Source organism: Neovison vison, chromosome 12 (assembly GCF_020171115.1).
Source record: "Neovison vison isolate M4711 chromosome 12, ASM_NN_V1, whole genome shotgun sequence".
Taxonomy (NCBI): domain Eukaryota; kingdom Metazoa; phylum Chordata; class Mammalia; order Carnivora; family Mustelidae; genus Neogale; species Neogale vison.
The window spans coordinates 142,118,359-142,130,610 of NC_058102.1; the positions used below are offsets into that span (position 1 = coordinate 142,118,359).

General features: G+C 50.5%; 1 protein-coding gene across 3 annotated transcripts in view; it reads left to right on the forward strand.

The window, feature by feature from the left end:
• The window catches only part of SFMBT2 (Scm like with four mbt domains 2), a 201,165-nt gene that overhangs the window by 160,916 nt on the left and 27,997 nt on the right, over positions 1-12,252 (forward strand). For all 3 annotated transcript variants that reach the window (XM_044227656.1, XM_044227657.1, XM_044227658.1), the window contains 3 exons: positions 616-658; positions 2,487-2,557; positions 4,658-4,797. In XM_044227656.1, the coding sequence (XP_044083591.1) occupies positions 616-658; positions 2,487-2,557; positions 4,658-4,797 (254 nt within the window). The remainder of the gene's footprint in view (positions 1-615; positions 659-2,486; positions 2,558-4,657; positions 4,798-12,252) is intronic.

Here is a 12,252-nt window from a genome sequence, read left to right on the forward strand (position 1 = left end):
TTAAAACTCTTCAAAACTAATCAGTTTTGCCATTTCTTATTCCACCCTATTGTTTACCAAAAGTGTTAGTTAAAATTACGTAGCCACTCTGGAAGCGGTATGGAGCTTCCTCAAAAGGTTAAAAATAAATAAATAAGTAAATCTACCCTAAACCCCATGATTGCACTAGGTATTTATCCGGAGGATACAAACATAGTGATCCATTTAATCTTACTGAATGCAGGGAATTCTATTTAGACTTCATTTCTGATGAGTCAGAGTCTCTTTTAGATTTATTTATGTTAGAGTGAGATTGAGAAGGGAGGGAAGAACGTGGAGAGGAGGGACAGAGGAAGAGAGAAGGACACAGGGCTCGATCTCACGACCTTGAGATCATGACCTGAGCGGAAACCAAGAGTCAGGTGCCCAACCAACTGCACCCCCACGCGCCCCGAGTCAAAGACTTATTTTAATGCTAGAGGAAATTAAAGTTGTGAGAATGCAGTAACTTTTCAGTGTTTAGATTGTTACTTTGAAACTGACCCAGTTCAACGGGAAGATGTTTTTAGGAAATGCCTTTGCCCAACTTGCAAACGAAGCTGACTGTTTTTTTGCCCTTTCTTGCCTGTTTTACAGCACAAAAGAAGAGAAAGATTGCAGTCGTGCAACCAGAAAAACAGTACGTTTCTGTTTCTGTTTTTTCCCAAAACTTAGGGGTGCTAAGCTCCATAGAGCCGTCCTTAGAGAGGATCGGAAGCGCGACTGTTTGTATCAGGGGTTGGTTCACAGTTGGCGCAGTCAGAGGGGATCGTAGATATCCCGGTCTTTATGATGCACCTGTTACATGCCACACACAGGCTCTGCTCCGCCAGGGATCTCTTCTCTGGTTTGTAGTTTCTCCCTCCCGGTCCTCGTCGGCACACCTGGAGGGCATCCTGGCCCCACACATGGAGAGTGACGGCGCCTCGCCCTCCCCACCCACACTCCGCATGCTGGTGTCACGGGTCACTGCCGGCCCCGTAGGCAGACTGTCGTCTGAGGCCAGCTCTGCAGGCCCAGCAAGGTGTCCTCAAAGCTGCTTTATTGCTCCGCATCTCAGCATCCTCTTGTGTGAAGCACCTGTTTCTTGGGGGTTTCTTGAAGATTAAATTAGATTTCTTGTGACAAAAATGTCATGGTTAACTCAGTGTATATTACCCCCGGTTTCAGTTGTAATTTTAGGGAGAAAAGGTATCAAGCGGTGTGCGTACATGGAATATGTTTTTGAAAGTTTGCCATCGTTAATAGCATTTGTGTATATATATTTTATATATTGGAAAGCAGCTAAGGTCCACTACAATACACATTCTTTGCAGCGTGGTTCTGTTTTCTTAATAAAAATACACCAGTAGAAGTGAATTCAAGAACAGCATTTTTCTCGGGTTCCCAGGTTTAATTGTAAAATGAAATTGAATAATAAGTTCATTGCTATTTGAATGTGAGTAACAGTGAATAACAGGGCATTTTCAGTGCATTCGTGTCTAAGCTCCGTGTAGCAGGTTAATAATCTGACTCCAGTGTGGTCTGGATAACACTGAAACCGAGAGCAAACAATAGATGGTCCCATCACTGAACCCAGATCCGAATCTGTAACTCCTCAGTCTGTGGTCCATGGCCCCGTGGCCCCCGCCCTGCACTTGAACCAGCCCAGACAGCTCAATAAGACACACTCACTGCTGGGCCCATCTCCGAATCCCCTGACTCAGAATGTCTTCAGTGGGGCCTGTGCGTCTGTGCATCTGACACTTTTCCAGGTGGCACTGGACCACAAGTCTGTGGACCCCACTCTGAGAACCAGCACAGAGAGGACCCCACTGAGATCTCATAATGGTTCGCTCTGCATTTGTGTCGTTTTTCAGTGATGTGATTTCCACACCACCATCCTGGGTGCCCTGTGAAAACCAGCGCACCTTTTCCCCCGGGGCTACATTCTCGGTGTTCATTCAGCAGCTTTTTACTGAACTAGAACACAAACTCTGCTCTAGGCTAGGTTGACTCTTCTTTCTAGGACCCGTCCATTCATAGGCTTTCTTTGGAGGTCTTTTTAGTGTGGCCATGACCCACACAAGCAAGGCACCAAAAATTGAAGGTGAACTACTGAAGAACCAAGTAGTTCTCAGACACTATTCTGTAGAAAGTACCAGCTTCTTCTGTCGAAGGGAAGTCTGAGTTCCATTAAAATCTATGCAGGTTGATGTTTCTTTGTGTCTAAAATATAATGAAGGGCATTATGACGATTCTACAGCAAGAGACAAAGGCAGGGGCCTCCTAGAAGAACATCACTGGTCAGGGGTGACCACATGAGGGTCAGACGTGCCATTGGCTTTACTGCGTGCTTAGATTTCCGTGATAGTCGCTATAAGTTGGGAAAAGACTTAATTAGGTTAATTAATTTAATTAGTTATTTGGTTCGTTGCATTTCTTCTCAAGTGTGCAAGCCGTGATGGTTGTATTTTCTTGATCAACAGATTGCCATCCACAGTGCCTGTTGAGAAAATACCTCATGACCTTTGTTTATTCCCTCACCTGGACACCGCAGGTAAGCGAACCCACCCACGGCTGGCCATCCTGTCCTGATCTGGGAGTGGAGACGTGCATGTGGTTTTAGGTCAATAGAAGAACATCTCTACTTTAAGTTCATTCTCCTTGTTGCTCTTGCCGCTTATTAACACATACCTATTTAAAAAAAAATTTCTAAGCCAGATTCTCTGTGCTTCTTCTGTCGCTTGGTCCATGGCTCTAGACCGTTCTCTCAGTCTTCAGGAGAAGAGTCCATGTGTTCCTTGGAAATTTGAGCCCAGTTAGGGATGTATGTCGTAGATGGTCATGTGCAAGGAGAAAGAATTGAAAATATTATTATTAGGCACCCTTTTTTTTCACATTTTTTTGTCATCCCACTTGCATTTTTCCATTACTGGTTAATATTTAAGTCCCTGTGGGCTTTTGAATTGTTCCTTAAAACCCTCTGTGTTTGAAAGCTGAGAGTGAATAATTTATGTTTTTTTAATGTGTGAAGTTCTATATCTTAAAATGACCTTTGAAAACAAATGTGGATACCCGTTGACAACAACTCTGATTATAGACATGTTTGTACCTTGAATAACACATTTGCTTGAGAATTCTGTTTTCTAACCAAAGTGAGAACTGCTCTGAATTCTTCCGGGATTCTAAGCTCTATGGCATGGAAGAATCCTCGTGATCAAACTTCTATAAGGAGAGCATTTTTATGAGTAGACTTACTAAAATGTTTTTTTTCCTGAGGTTCTGGATAGGGTAATCCTACCAAAAAATTTCCATGTATATGCAGCTGTGGACATAATTCTTTTGCCTAATTTTGTTGTATAGAATTCACACTTCAGAATGGTTTTGAAAGAACTGCGTCAGCTCTTCTTTCAGAGTCTGTAATTGTTGTATTACTCCCTTTGTCTTCCCCTCACAAAAATAACACTCCTCCTTCCTTCCCTGTTGGTATTTAGTTGAAGTCCTATGAGGACAGCCCTTCTGGGCCTGTTAAATTACCGTCCCAAACGAAGGAGGGTCTTTGTACAGAGTTACCGCTCTTAGTGGAACTCAGCAGGAACGCTGTAGGGAAGGGCGGGTCTAGGCCGACAGCGAGACCCTGTTATAGACACCGGGAAGGTTTGGGTAATACTTTATCATTCAGTCCTTCCACGTTTCCCCGTGGCCATTTGAGACCCTGCTATGTGGAAAGCGTAATGAGGGAAATGCAGATTCCTGGGAGGTACATGGCACGTCCATGAGATTGGCCAAACCAAGACGCCCTGCCATGTCTGGTGTTGGCGTGGACGTGGGATGGCAGCTGCCTCAGTGCAGTGCTGATGGGAGTAGAAACTGGGATTGTCCGTGTGGAGATCGATTTGAGCATGTGTGGGGGACACTGAAGATGTGCAGCCCCCATGGCCAAGCACGTCCCCTCCTTGTTACGGACTTGGAAAGCTTTCTTGCCTGGAAGAAGCAGCTGTTTACAGCTGTGTTCAGTAGAGCGCCGTTGTCATGCCGAGCAAGTAAAAGTGACTGAGCGTCCGTCTGCAAGGGAGTGGACTGCTGGCTTGCGCTGGCTTCGTGTCATGGAGTCGCACAGAGAAAGGACAAGGATGAACGTTCTTCATATACGTGGACCACTGGAGGGATTGTAGAAACTGTAGGTCGAACAAACAAAAGGTTGCAGAAAACTGTTTATGGGACATTTTTAAAAATACCCGAAATGCCATGCATTTTGGTCTACCAGTGTTTGTGGTCAAGTTTATAGACCTGTGTGGAAATGACAAACACCAGATTCAGGCTAGGGGAAGAGAAGGTGGGGGAGTTCCTGGGGTAGAAAACCCAGGGGAGCTGAGCTCTGTTGCTGAGTGTGCTTCCTCTTTTGTGTCTTGTTTTTCTCAGCTGCACAGTGATGCATTGTTTATCATTGTCTTGATTTCACATCTTTTTCTGTGTCTTGAATCCTGCATCATAAACAGAAAAGTTCATTTATACGGTAGCAAAAAAATAACCCCAATTTTACGCTCTTGTGTCTGTAAGACATTCGGCTGCTAAGACGCAGCGGGCATCTGGGTCGTTTTGCCGACTGAGTGGGTCGGAGCAGGTTGCATCGGGATCTGTGCTGCTGTCCCCGCAGGTCCTGTCAACGGGAAGTACTGCTGTCCGCAGCTCTTCATCAACCACAGGTGTTTCTCGGGCCCTTACCTGAACAAGGGCCGGATCGCCGAGCTACCTCAGTCGGTGGGACCGGGCAAGTGCGTGCTGGTGCTGAAGGAGGTAAGCCAGGCGCGCGGGGCTCTGCGGCCGCGCATTTCCAGAGGCGTCCCGGACACAGACACGATTTCTGAAGGCCATAACAGAAATTTGAATCACTTGAGGTGACATTTTCCACGTGCTTCCTTTCTCTCTGTCCTCGGGCGGGAGCTGGTCAGGCAAAGACCGGCGAGGCCCGCAGGCCTGTGGAGGGGCATCTAGATCTTTCTTGCCCAAGTCCTGTGAAACCTTGCAGTGGGTTTAAGGGCTGCCTGTGTGGAGTGGGGGCCCGGGCCCACAGACTGGAGGTTTCTCTCAAGAGGTAAGTAGGCCTGGATGGGTGAGAGAGAGTGCTGTTAGGGATGGCTGCCCCTCGGCCATGTCAGGGGCGGCATGGCCTTTCCCCTCAATTGGTCGTCCGCGTGCGGCGTCTGCCTGCAGGAGGCATGGGCTCACTGCACCGTGGGTTCCAGGCACTTGCCTAAAGTTGGTGTGTGGGCAAAGCCATGCATCGCTTCGATGCTTCTTTCCCATTTCTCTCCCTGTCTTTCGGGGTCCACCCACAGAGAGAGGTGAGTCCTCGTTACAGTGACGGAGGTTTTCTTCTCTGGTCCGTTTTTATAGCCTCGCCACAGACCCCGGGGGGACATGGCTTAGCATTCTGGAACCATTCTGAACTGTTCTTGGGACATGATCTTTGCTCTTTTCACATGTATCAATGTTTTCTCTTAAGAAAGAGGACCCCACGTAGATGTTCTTCTTCGCAGTGAATGTGTTTTAATTCCCGGGGCCCAACAATATGTTCATGTACCAAACACATGTCTGTGAGGCCACTTCTCGGAGGCAGGCCCTGTGCCAAGTGCCGTGTCTGAACACAAGCTGTCCCTGTCCCCGGCCTGTTGGGGCTTCACGGCCCTGCTGGGGAGATGGCGTACTCAAGGCTGGCGGTCCGGTGTTGGGGGGACAGTCAGGACGCAGAGCAGAACACTTTGGGAGCACAAGGAGTGACAAACAGATGGGAAGGGCTCCTTGCTCTGGCTTGGGCAAAGGGAAGAGTGCCTCCTGTGGGAGCACGGCCGCGGCTGCACAGCTGGGTGCCAAGGGACAGGGTGTAGTTCCCTTGGCTGGAGGCGACTCAGAGGTACAGAAGAATGTCACAGTTTCAAAAGAACGGAAGAGAGGTCTGGCCTGCCTGACAGGTGAGGTGGGACCGGGTAGCCATGTAGCTCTAGGGTGGCCTTCTCTGGTCCTCTGAGTGACACCGTGCAAATGCCTTCCCTCCACACGGGTCGTCCACGTGGTATCCGACGTCGTTCTCCTTAAAGAGAGTGAGATGGTTGTAGCGGAGGCTGAGCGTGTTAGCTTTTCTAGGCCATCCGCAGAATTAGCAGTTAAAGACTTACGTGTTCAGAAAACAAAAATCCCTTTTAGAGAGAAAATTGAAGTTGTGGTTGAGAAGAAACTCTGAGAAGAAGCTCTGATGGGGCCATTGCTGTGGGTTTTACTTGGGAGCATGGAACCCGCAGGGTGTTCGGCGGGGGTCCCATCATTCACGTGCCTCCGGTCGAGGACTGCACAGAGGGGAGCGTCTCCGTGCCGCCACGGGGCCGGCGCAGGTGTGTGCAGATCCCCGGGAGTCCCCCTTGGTCGGTGCGGAAGGCGGCGTGGGCAGCCTGCCCACGGGAGGCCTGGGCTGTCGTGGTGCCCAGGGACGGAGGCGGGAAGAGCGGGAAGGAAGGCGTGCGGCACCTTGAGTGTGAAGGACGGACACAGGAAGGGCACAGGTGTGGGTGGGCCTTGTCTTGGGCCCGTGGCAGGTGTCCTCAGCAGCCGGGACCCACTTGCATTTAAAGCGGCTCGCCTCCTGCGCCTGGGCCCAGCATCCAGAAAGTGAACGGTGCACATCTGGCCCAGCTGAAGCGGCAGATTGGTCTGTCTCACAGACAAGACATTCGTCGCTACGGAATGATAGTGCTCGAGGCAGGTGAAGGGACAAAGGATGCCTCTGAAAGGCCAAGATGACACGGACAAGTGGAGGGACCGCTGGTCAGCTCTGGGTGAGGCAGCGCGGACCTTGGATCCTCGCAGATGATGGAGCAGATCGAGGAGGAGATGAAACCAGGACCGTGTCAGGATTCCAATAATGACATGGAATCGCACCCCCGGACCGAGCGTTGCTCACCCACCCCCACCCCCCGCGGTCCAGCCCAAGCGGGTTGTGGGTTAGGCGATGCCTGCCTGCATGTGAGCCTGTTTTTGTCAGGAGGGATCGGGAAGGAGCAGGAAGGCCTGGCGGAGAGGCCGTGAACCGGTGGTTGCCCGTGAAGCCGCCTGCCTGCAAGGCTCTTGGTGCCGGCGAGCTCCAGGGATCAGCCCGCGGTTCCGATCACCCGCCCCGCTCTGCTCACAGACACGCTGGCCCGGGTCCGGCCTGTCTTTGGGGCCTGGCTCTTTGGCTCTCACACTGGTTTTCAGAGTCAACCACTGTGGTTGTCCCCAACCAATTCCCCGATAGCTGCCAGCAGCCAAATGCAAAAGCCAGGCCAGAGCCATTTTCTGATGACAAAACTAGATTTTTGCTGATGTTCAGAAAATGCGTAAGGCAGGAAAAGAAGAAGAAGAAGAGAAAAAAAATAAGCACTTTAGTTCTGTGAGTGCAAGAAAAATGGGAGTTCCAGCCGGCCAATATTTATGCTAATGTGCTCCCTTCAGCTCCAAAACCTCTGTGGTTTCAAATTGCATTTTACTTAAAGAGAACGAGGTAATTGGAGCAAAGACAGAGCACGTTTGCTTCCCAGGCTTTTGGTGCTTTTAGCAGTTAAAGGTTTTCAGGTCTTTAAGAAACGCAGAGTGACAGCTGTCGTCCCCCGTTTGTTCTGTTCGGAGGTGGCTGACCTGTGTGCCTGTGGCCAGAGCCGGCCTTGGGGAAGTGAAATGCAGGTGGAGAAAAGGGTCCTCGCTTCCAGAGGGCAGACTCGCAGGGAGTGCTCACCTCCAGTGAATGAGATTCCTCTGTCCGGTTGGCTTCTGTTGTCTTCGTAGCTCTGGGGCCTCAGCACGTGTGGAGTGAGTGGTGTGGGGCCTGCGGGCGCGCTGTGGCCCGGGCGCGGCTCTCCAGCTGTCCACGACCGCTCTGGCGGGTTTCGGATACGAAGGGGCTGGGTGACTCCACACGCAGTCGAGGCTCCCTGAGCGTGTGCCACACCAGGGACCCTTCCAGTGCTGGAGCCTGGCAGGGAATCATGGTCCCTCCGCCGTTCATTCGTTCAGGCCCCGGGAGTGCCTGGGTCGTACCCTCGTGCCCTGTGGGCTCTGTTCTTGGAGTGGGGGTCAGGGTGGGCAAGAGATGCAGCCCCTCATTTGGTGAGGGGACAACCCGCTTGCAAACCGGGGAGGGGTCTGGTCTGTCACCGCTCTCAGCCTGTCTCACCCTAGCAAACCAACACGGTGCAGATACACAGCAGAGATCTGTGCCAGGTTAGAACACCCCAGTTCCGTGTTCCGTGGGGCCCACGGGAGGCGTAGGCATGTGGTCTGTAAACCTGGAAGCAGGGTCACGTGTTAGGCAGTAAGGAGGAGGATGGAAAGAGATGCCTTCTCTAGAGGCCCCCCTTTCTATGTACCCCATGGTGTCCTTCCTGGTCTCGCTGTGACCGCCTCCTGTGCTCGGGCTCAGGACCCAGGATCCCAAACCCCTTCTCCCTGGCTGGCGGGGGCGGAGGACCTCCGCCCGACAGGCATCTGGCAGTTATGTCTGACTGCGCGAGCCCCCCATGACATGTAGCCAACGTCAGGCAGTCGGGCAGTGGGTCTCGAGCATCACAGCAGAGGGTTGAAATAGTGAACGTTGGGTCTGACACAGGAGGCGAGTTTGCAGACCTCCCCTTCCTGTGGGTTCTAGACGCCGTGCCCATGGCCCTGTGCTTCACGGGCGCGGCACGGGCGCCAGCAGTGGGCTCCGGAGGCCTCCCTGTTTCCTGAGTCGGGCAATGCGCCAGCCTCCCCTGCCCCATCCGAGATGTCCACCTGCAAACGGTGTCCCGCAGGGGAGAGTGAGCGCCACACCCTCCCAGCTTTCCGGTGGGTTCCGACAGCTGGAGCTTGGCTTTGGTCGAGGCTCGCGGTTCATGTTTCTGCCACATGGTTGACCCGTGAAGCTCTTTCCCTCAGTCTCTTGGTTTTGATTACCGTGTTTATTTCCCATGTTTGGGGAGTCCTAGGATGACTTGTTTGACTTTCCCTTCATTGTGTGTCATTGAGCGTTTGTTCTTGGCTCCTTGTCACAACTTTCACTTAAACACTGGAACGACTTTGTGTGGGAACCCAGAAAATAAGGAATCCTGAGCAGCCTTGGCTGTTCACGTAAATGGTGCCATACTGCGTGTGACGGTCTCTTCTGTCCCTCAGAAGAGGCTTGTGTTCATCAGTATAAACGGAGAAGGTGGAGTGGGTCACAGGGGACTGTGGCTCATATGAAGGACTCAGGCTCTGTGGTAATGTCAGAGGAAAAGTCTGGCCTCGGTGATGTCTCATTACGTCCATCAACAAAATCCAAGATGGTGCCCTGCCTCTGGGTGGCTTCGTGTGGTAGCTCCGTTGCTGCTGCCTTAAGCTTATGCTGAACACCAGCCCGCAAAGAACAAAGCACCAAGCCTATGTGCGGGCATAAACTGTCACATACACGTCACCTGAAGCCGGACTTCGCAGCATGCTGGCCAATGTCTGGGAAGGTTGGCAAAGCTTAAGTTTTTGTTCTTGGCCTGTCAGGAAGGTAAGATCCCTTCGTGGAACTTTCTCATCATGCTGTAGGATAGGCCTTTGTAGCAAAGAAAGTCAGGAGCAAATATTACCCCCTGCGTCTGTATCCACACATATTTTGTGTATTTTATGGTATCAAAGATATCCTTGGGATGAATTAGTCACTAATTTCTGATATCAGTTTGATTTTAACTATTTTTAAATAACTTTTGAATATATTTTTAAATATTTTTAACTCCTTTCAGAGCTCATATTGAAATTCATTGAAAAAATTAAAAAAAAAATAAACTTACTGAACTCCTGCTATTGGCGGGTATAATTGTGACTACTATGAATACAGCAGCAAACAAAATACAGTCCCTCATGTGGTGCTTATGATCTCGTGGGAGTGGACAGTAAACAAATAAGCTGATAAATATTGGAGACAGGGAGTGTTTCATTTGGACTATGGGCATGGACTGTGAAAAGAGCAGAATTCACGGAGGTGTCCCAAGTCAGCGGTGAGCACTAAGAAGAGAGACGTTACTGAGAAGGGGAAGCCGTCAGATGGATAAGATCTGTCTTGTTTGAACAGAATGCCCACCGAGCATCCCAGTGGAGGTGGGCACACAAGTCTGGAGCTGGGGAAAGGTTTAAGATGGAAATAGAAATTTAGGAACCATTAGTTTGTGAGTCTGCGGCCATGCTGAAAGCCAGGTGCACCGCAGAGTGAATCGACAGTCTAAGGACTTGAGCCCTGAGCCCCACTGTTATTTGTGGGAGGAGGCACAGAGGGGGACCCAGGGAAAGTGAGCTGGGATTCAGGAAGCCCCGGAGAGCCTGGTGTCTTGGAGGTAGAGGAGAGGGTGCTCACCGAGGAAGGTGTGAGGGCACTGCCTCGAGGCACCAGCAGGGCTGGATAAGAGCAGAACCAAGGATGGCTGTTCTTCGGTGATGCGGGCGCGTTGTGGGCGTGAGAGCAGCCCTGGGTGGGTGCCAGAGAGTTCTAGAGGACAGGAGGAGCCCCGAGTGCAGACAGTCCTAGAAAGAGAAGGGAGAGTGAACAAGGTGGCTGCAGGATGGTGAGAGAGGAGGGGAGAGTTGTCACGGTTGAGGGTGGGACCACGGACGGGTTCCTGCAGGAAGGGAAGCTGTCCGCGGAGGAGGAAGGTGACGGTGTAGGAGAGGCGGGTGGCTGGTCTGCTCGGGCGCTGCAGCCGACGCCACAGACGTGCTCAGATAGCAGACGTGTGCCTCGCAGCTCTGGAGGCAGGAACCCGATGTTGGGGTGCCCACAGAGCGGGTCCTGCTTTGCGTGGGGCTGGCTGCCTTTTTGCGGCGTCCTCACATAGTGGGAGAGAGAATAGGCGCTGGGGTCTCTTCTCACAAAGTTATACTCCAGCACAGGGGGGCCAGCCTCATGACCTCATGGAGCCCTAATCTTCCCCCAAGGGCCCCGTCCCTAATGCCTTCACATGGAGTTTAGCATTTCAACATATGAATAGGGGTTGGGGTGCAGAAGGGAAAGAGCAGAAGGGAAAATTATAGGATGAAGAATATTCTGGAAAGCGTGTGGGGCTCTAGGATATTTCGCTGATGATAGAGGGCAGAAGGGATGCATTGGGGTTGCACGGAAGGGTTTGAGATTGGGTCATACTAGGGGGAAATGCAGAGCCATAAGGGAACAGATTCTGGGTATAAAGAATGTTCTACAAGTGATGGGTTTCTGGTGACTGAGGTGAATGAAGAGTTAGGGTCTGATGGGATTCTTCTGATGGCCTTCCAGGGGGAGGTAGAGAATTCCTGGGAATTATAGCCTCTTTTGAGAAATGATCTTTCAATCAAGTTGAAGCGATGGAGCCAGGAGTTCTTTGGCGTGGGATTGGGTTGGAGGAAAGGCTACCTACCAGGGCAGTCCGGGGGCTTCCTAGCCTTGCCGCTGGGACAGAGGGAGCACCTCTCCTCCAGAGTAGTGGGCTGCCAGGGGAGGTCAGCCTTCTGTTGAGGATCGAATGAAAGTCGAGATCAGTTTTGGCCAAAGCAGTGGAGTTCTCCACTTGGTAAAACGGCTAATTATTATTGTTAGCAGTAACATTTTTGCAACAACAAAAGGAGTGAGGAACGTAAATTTTATCATTAGATAATATTTAGTATTACATGCAGCATTTGCAAAGGAATGTGCACAGAGCCGTCAGTTTTTGAGAAGACAAAATGAAAACAAGTAGTTTTCAGGAGTAAATCACTTGAAAAGGTTATTTCCTTTCTGAGGCTCAAAACCCTATGGATGGAGAAACTGCTGATTAAGCAGGAACAATTCTTTATCATTTTACAGGGGAATAAAAACAACCAACCTATTTATAATATTAGCTCCATTCCATCTGATTTTGAAGTTGAAAAGGAGAAATGTTTTAGGCCCACAAGGGCCTTTGATGGCCCCAGTTCCTGTAAAAAGCTAATTATTGTAACCATGGCTCTTCAAGGCACTACAGAGAAATGTCTGTTGGAGCATGTGGGGGAGGCTGCTTTGTGTCCAGACCCTTTTTCTGACCCTTCGACCTCCCCAAGAGGGAATATTCTCCTTCATGTTTCCACAGGAGCCAGTCTCCCCCAAAGAGAGGCCTCCCCACAGTCACTAGAATTTAGCAAATTACATACTTTCAAAGTTGAGAATCTGTCTCTTTTACATTAAATCAGCCGAACTCAAGCTGTGGGAACCATATTTGCTTTCTAAAGTGTTTTCTG